Genomic DNA, 6,797 nt, shown 5'->3' with positions numbered 1-6,797 from the left:
GTTGTGTGCACGCCGGCTCAGCCCGAGCCGCTGGACTGACGGTGGCGCCGGTTCCTTCGGGGAGCAGAACTGTGCGGCTCGGTTCCGTCCCTCCTCCTGCCTGCCCCGGCTCGGCTTCACGGGGCGTATTTTCATGTAGCAGCGCCCGGGTCCCTGGAATATTTCTCTTCTTCGTTTTACCTCTTTTGTACAGAAAAACCATTGCTTTGCTACTGCAGTTTGCACCAAATTCGTGTATAAAGGATGAAGTTGAGCAAGGGTGTACAGATCTCTGCATTCCTACAGAATAGGGACATCAAGGCGTGACTAGGTTGAAAGTTGATTTTCTTGCCGATTACTTGTTGAAGATTTTTAGTGCAAGTCCCTGCCCTTTTTGAACCTTTTGACCAAACTGTAGTCTTAAGAGTGAGAATTAGAATTCTCTAAATAGTGCCTGATTTAAAAAATGCACGAAAAAACTGTGAGGAGGGAAGAATGAATGTGACCGAACAGAGTGGCTGGAGTGGCCTTTAAATATTGAAAGATTTGCCTTAGTGTCGTTGTTTCAGTGAACGTGAGTGTTAAGAGAACTAAAACTTAAGGTCACAAAATAAATGGTGTTGAGGAGAGCCCCATGACAGGGCTGGCCCCATCGGGCCTGGTAGAACACGCCTGGAACCCTCAGTAAGTCTCTTACGCCCAGAAAAACTCAACAGTTTTCAGGAAGAAGCCATGTGAAGTCGTGTGGGGTTTATTCGTGCTGTGCTCTTAGAGTCGCACTCTCCCTTGAGCTCACTTCTCTGAGCATTGGAAAATCACCATCTCTCTTGATGATCTTGAAATGTTCGCTTTCCATAGTTGATTAAAAAAAAAAGACAAAATAGTGTAAAATCATTTACATTGTTCTCAGTAACATGGATCATTGAAATTATAGTGAATACCTAAGAACTTTTTATGTCACATTAGAAAAACAGCTCCTCATGTAACATCTATACACGTGTGATGAGCAGACATTTCAGAATCTTTATTTAATATCTTTTTGCCTTTTCTCTATAGGGAAAATATAAGCAACTATTTTTTAATTAACTAATTTACTTTACCTCCGGATGACAGTTCTCCCTTCCTCCTCTCCTCCCAGTCTTTCTTTCCCACCTTCCCACTCATCCCCTCCTCCTCCGTTTCTCCTCGGAAAAGTGGAGGCCTCCCATGGATATCAACCTGCCCTGGCAGATCAGATTGCAGTAGGTCTAGGTACATCTTCTGTTGAGGCTAGAAGAGGGAGCCCAAGAGAGGGAAAGGGTCCCAAAGGCAGGTGACAGAGTCAGAGACAGCCCTGCTCCCACTCTTAGGAGTCCCACATGAAGACCCAGCTACACAACTGTTACCCATGTGTAGAGGGCCGAGGTCAGTCCCATGCATGCTCCCTTAACAAAGTATTTCTTTTTTTAAATAAAGAAGCAAATGCACAAGGGAAGCTTTTTTAGTAAAATTATTTTCTTTCATCCCAAACAATTTTTTTTTTTGTTTGTTTGAAGGTTAAAGTTAAAGGCAAATATTATGAAGTGAATGCTTTGTATCTGTCTTCTGAGGGTGTCTGTTTCTGGAATAGTAAAAGTGAGAAATATCATGTTATTGGCCAGAAAGCTCAGGATTTCTCGTACAATAAAGAAGCCAGTGGGATGCGTGACCTTTCGCTTTCATCCCACTGGAGAGTTGATGGCTTAGTACTTTTGCAGCTGTTATTGAAATCTAGATGAAGGCTTACCCAGTTCATTGAAATGTCAAGGCATTTTAGAAACATATTTTAATGCAGTACGGCGTATAGTAAAGAGAACTGTTAATAGACTTGGTTTGCAGAGAAAGGATTCATTGTAAAGGTGAAGCAGGGTAGAACGTTTTTGGTAATGCCTGAGAAACCATGTGTATGCCTTTTGTATGTTTCATTGCTTAAATAACTGAGTTCTTAAAGCACATATATGTTTAGTAAATATTGTTCTACTACTTTGAGCCCTAATTTAAAATCATTTAATGTGTATTTTCATTTCAAGCATTGAAATTTATCTCTTTGTTTATATTGTATTACATTTGGTGTTTTGTTCTAAGTATGCATTTACTTCCAAATAAATAGAAAGACAGTTTTATTTCTGTCTATAACTTCTGACATTTACATAAACAGTTGCTTCATAGTGTCCCTCAGCCTGATGTCTAGCTGTAATGATCTTGCATCTGTGATCTGAGCTTTTAAAGCAGTGCTGTAGCCACTGAGGGTCAGCCCCCTTTTCTGCTTTGTGAGCTAATTCCAAATTTCTGATTTCTTCCAACGTTCCTGTTGTACCTATTAGTCCGTAGTGAACAGGTGTCACTGACTTGTTAATTTATGGAGAAAGAAAGTTTTACAGTACAGTGGTATGGTGTCCTGGTGTCATTGGATTGTTTCTCTATGTATAATTTAGGTTTCCCCCCCAATTTTAGAGGAAGCTCTTTTCTTCTGTGTTTAGAGGATTAACCCTGTGTTTGTGTTCTTTCTTCAGTTGCTTATAGTCCTTGAGATCTTGTGCTGTCATTTATTTATTCTTGGTTGTGTTTAATTTCTCACCATCTTCATCTTTACTGTCTGTAACAGTGCTTATTGTCCTCTCTGCCACCCTTCCTCCCTCCCCTCCTTTTTAAGAAAGGGTTTAATTCTGTGTAGCTTAGGCTGGCCTAGAACTCATTCTGTAACCCCAGGTTGGCCCTGAATGTGTGGCAGTACTCTTGCTTTAACCCCCAAAATCTGGGATTACAGGTGTGGCCCTCTATATCAGGCCTCACTTTCTTTTTGTCCAATATGTCATAAGTCTCATGGATTTCAGTTATATTTTAATGAGACTAGTATTTCTAAAGTCATTCAGTAGTGATGATGAACATACTAAGGGGAGGGTTACTGAAGCCCTGTTTTGTGCTGTGCTGTTTTTAATGCCTTAGATGCCTTATGTCATTTCACTTTCACCACTCATGAAGCAGAAAATTGTATGAAGTGATGTAGGGTCAAGCTTTAAATGCAGCTGTCCCATTTCGATCCTGGTTAGTACTGTTCTACAAGCTCTGGGACATTACACGAGTCATTTGACTTTTTTACTTAGTTGCCTAGCAGTTGGGGATAATACCTATCTAGTTATCTCCCAAAGAAATTGAAACCTAAAGAGATGAAGTGACGGGTCAAAGACCATACAGACTTATGTAATGATTTAGGTTATAGTCCAGATTATTAACCACTACTGTGTTTTCAGTGCTGTTAGTCACCTACTTGATAAGAGAGTGGCTTTGTAAAATATTATTTTCTCTTACTTTCCTGTAGAACTTGATAGTTTTTTCCTCATATTATTAAAGTTCTTTCCCTATATCACTTGGAATTCATAACCTTGCTGACAACTAGATTTTATTTTATTGTTCTCCCTTAAACCTGTTGTCAAATTCAACATTTTTTTTTTATTCTTTACTGTTTTCTATCCTCTCATCTTCTTAGGACTAAAATTTTATATCTTTGCTTAAAAATAAATAGACTTACATTATTTTCTGCTTCCTAGTGGATCATCTTGTGCACATACCAAAATATTCACAATCACCTTTAAGTTTATGGTTTTCTTCATAGAAGGAAGATGAACCACACAGCGTGCTGTACAAGTCCCTGCACAGATTTACTTTAAATTTGTCTGCTTTTCACTTCTGTGGTCCTTCCTCTCTAGATAACACCTTACAGTTTTATTAAGCTATTTATATTTCCTTGTTTTTATTATTGTTCTATTTGTTGAAATGTCCTTACTTTTTACCTATTCATGGGAAGAATCTAAACTATGCTTCATTAGTAATGTCTTATTATAAAAATTATTTTAGTGATACAAACACCAGGAGTACTTAGTACCCAGTGAGCTCTTTATAAATGGCATCTGCAAGTGTAAGATGCTGTTTTATATTTTTATCTTAAATTAAGGTGTGCGTTTAAAGTGTGTATACTCCACCACCACAGTGCTGTTACAGAACTGAGAGTACAGTGTCATTGTTGATGGCTGTGTGAAATTGAGGAAACAGCTTTGAAGATATGTTTCTTGTGCTCCTGCTGTTTGGGCACACCTGTTTCAGCAGTCTGCGTTTTATTGACTTGATACTATTTTGTATCGTATCTATTTGCTCTTTTGCCCTGTGAACTGAAGAATTGTGATTCCTGAGTTCTGTAAATGTACACTGTCACATACTCTGTGTTAGTAGATGCTGATGGGAAGAGTAAATGACTTGACTTGTTTCCTGAGCTGCCTTAGCAGCGTTGTCTCGACCGGCGTTGAGTTTGTTTCTTGCTCCTGTGGAATTAATTTGACCCCCTTTAGCCCTCAAATATGAAATCATTTGCTAGCATTTGGGTACTCCTTAAGTCTTTGGTTAGTGTAGATGAGTATATTCATAAATGTATTCGGTAATTCCCAAGATTAAAGTTTAAATACAAATGGAGGTTCTGCTTTTATTTTGCAAGAACGTTTGCTGAAGATGACCTTAGAGGAGAGACGCAAAGAATACTTAAGGGACTATGTTCCTCTGAGCACCATTCTATCCTGGAAGGAGGAGATGAAGAGCAAGGGCCAAAATGATGGTAAGTTTTTCAGTGATTTTTAGGCAGTTGCTCTTCCCGTGTGTTGATGGTTTGTAAGATAATGGTTGACAGAATGAATAACTGAATTCACAAATGAAGTACTTTTGAAGTTATTGTTTGCTTGCTTTTACCTATCTGTCACACACTTCTTAGCTCAGGAATGCATAGTAACGTCATTTGTGTTCTGAAATGTAGCACGTTCACAGTACAGTGCTCTTTCACAGGTATCTTTTTATTCTTTAAAAATTTCTGCAGCAGATCTTAAGAGAAAAGCTGTAGAGACTTACTCATCAGTGTTGTGGTACTTTGAGCTTGCATTAGTTTCATTTCTGTTGGATGTTTTTTAGGTTATTTTAAAAATTGCATATGGTTAAGAGTATGAAATACAGAAAAACAGTAACATTTCAGATGACTTTAGAGGATATATGTCTTACATGGTATGGTATTATGTCTATATGTAAAAACATTTGACAAAATTTACTTAGTCTTTTTGATTTGATGAAAGTTTATATTGTATTAGAGTATAGACAGTTTTTTAAGCATAAAAGGGTACATGAAAATTAGTCATTTAATATCAAGTGGTCAGCCCAAAATTGTATATACACATGCAGTACTAAATTGACTCAGCAAGTTGTATTTATATATTTATGTATTATATAATATACATATTTATACTTTGATTTGATGAAAAAATATATATTCATATAATCTCCAAAGAAAAAGAGGCCATTAATTTGTCAGGGAGATGGAAGAAAAGGGGTTGGGGTGGGGAAAAGAAAGGAAGGCAAGAATGTAATTATATTTTAGTAAGATTTTTTTAAAGTTTCTAAACAGGAAATCATACATTTAACTGATGTTTGATATACTTCTCTCAGAACTGATAGTCATTGGTGCTGATCTTGATGTGAAGTGTAGACTTCAGAGCAAGGGTGTTTACCTTATGAAGTGGACTTGAACGAGTCATTTTACAGGTCGTATCCTTAGATTGATGGCAGTAAGCAGTGTCAGAGTACCTTGGTATCAGAAAATGAAAACCAAGCATGGAACAAAATCTGTAGAGAAAAACAACTAATGTAAGCTTTGGTATTTGTAAAAGGAACACAGGTAGGGTTGAGTTTTAGACACTTTTCTCTCTTGAAAGGCGTGTGGTGTGGTGACAGCTTGGGTATATGGTGACTGTAAGACCAGCCTAGGGTACATAGCCACATGGTACTTAAAAACAAACAACTGCAACAACAAAAGCAAAGCTTGTTAGGTCGAGAGTGAGAGGGTCTTTTTAATGCGTAGCTAGGGTGGTGAGTTCACCTCAAGGTTTAGTGGTGTCCTAGGGTGTTCATGTCTGGTCTCCTGCCCATGGCTTTTAATAAAGGCAAGTTGTTTCAACAGTTGTCTCATTAAGACATTGAAGGAGAAGCTAGTGCTGTGTAGTGTAAGAGCACAGGGCCAGAAATCAGGAAAAGGGGGTTTCTGCCTCTCCTTGCGTAGGTCTCAGGTAACTCTTTTGTTTATAAGCAACTGGTATTTAATACCTAGCTCTCTGCCTAGCAAATCTTGCCTTTCTTTTTTTTCCCCCCATCTAATTACTTTCACTGTTGTACCTAAGGACATGGTACATGATGTTCCTTTTAAAAAATTTGGTCTCTTGGGATAGAGGTAGAGTCCTCTGCTGCTGGAATATTTCAGAGAGCAGCAGCTGATATTCAGGCTGCTATGCATGTTGGAACTTGCTGTTCTTGTTGGCTATTTCTGTTTTCTTTATTTATTAAAATAAAAAAAAATACATTTATTTATTTATATAGTGCACGTGTGTGTGGGGGGGGTGGGAGGGAGTTACTTTAGTACCACAGCCCACATATCCAGGACAGAGTACAACGTAGGAGTCAGATTTCTACTTCCACTATGTGTGCTCTGGGAATACAGTTCAGGATGCCGTGCTTGATGGTAAGCACCTCTATCTGCTGAGCCATCTCACTGGCCCTGGCAACTTTTTAAAAAAGATTCAGCTAGCAAGTAACCATGTGTAGTAGAATGTTGTTTCAGAATTTGCTGTAGTTTGGTTTGTTCAGGAATACCAAATTCTAAAACATGTCTGCCAAATTAGAAAATATGTATTGAATAACTCCTGACATGTTCCTTCTTTACATGACACTATATATGCCTGTATGCCAAATATGAGCTTATAATTTATAAGTGATTC

At 38.1% G+C, this 6,797-nt stretch overlaps 1 protein-coding gene across 6 annotated transcripts in view; it reads left to right on the top strand.

Moving 5' to 3' along the window:
• Macrod2 (mono-ADP ribosylhydrolase 2) overlaps positions 1 to 6,797 on the top strand; it is a 1,832,027-nt gene that overhangs the window by 736 nt on the left and 1,824,494 nt on the right. For all 6 annotated transcript variants that reach the window (XM_055602641.1, XM_055602643.1, XM_055602644.1 and 3 more), the window contains exon 2: positions 4,484 to 4,600. In XM_055602641.1, coding sequence (XP_055458616.1) covers positions 4,484 to 4,600 — 117 coding nt within the window. The remainder of the gene's footprint in view (positions 1 to 4,483; positions 4,601 to 6,797) is intronic.

This window comes from Psammomys obesus, unplaced genomic scaffold (assembly GCF_907164565.1).
Source record: "Psammomys obesus unplaced genomic scaffold, mPsaObe1.curated_primary_1811, whole genome shotgun sequence".
NCBI lineage: Eukaryota > Metazoa > Chordata > Mammalia > Rodentia > Muridae > Psammomys > Psammomys obesus.
Note: the sequence above shows the minus strand (reverse complement) of the source record. Positions and strands in the feature narration are given on the sequence as shown.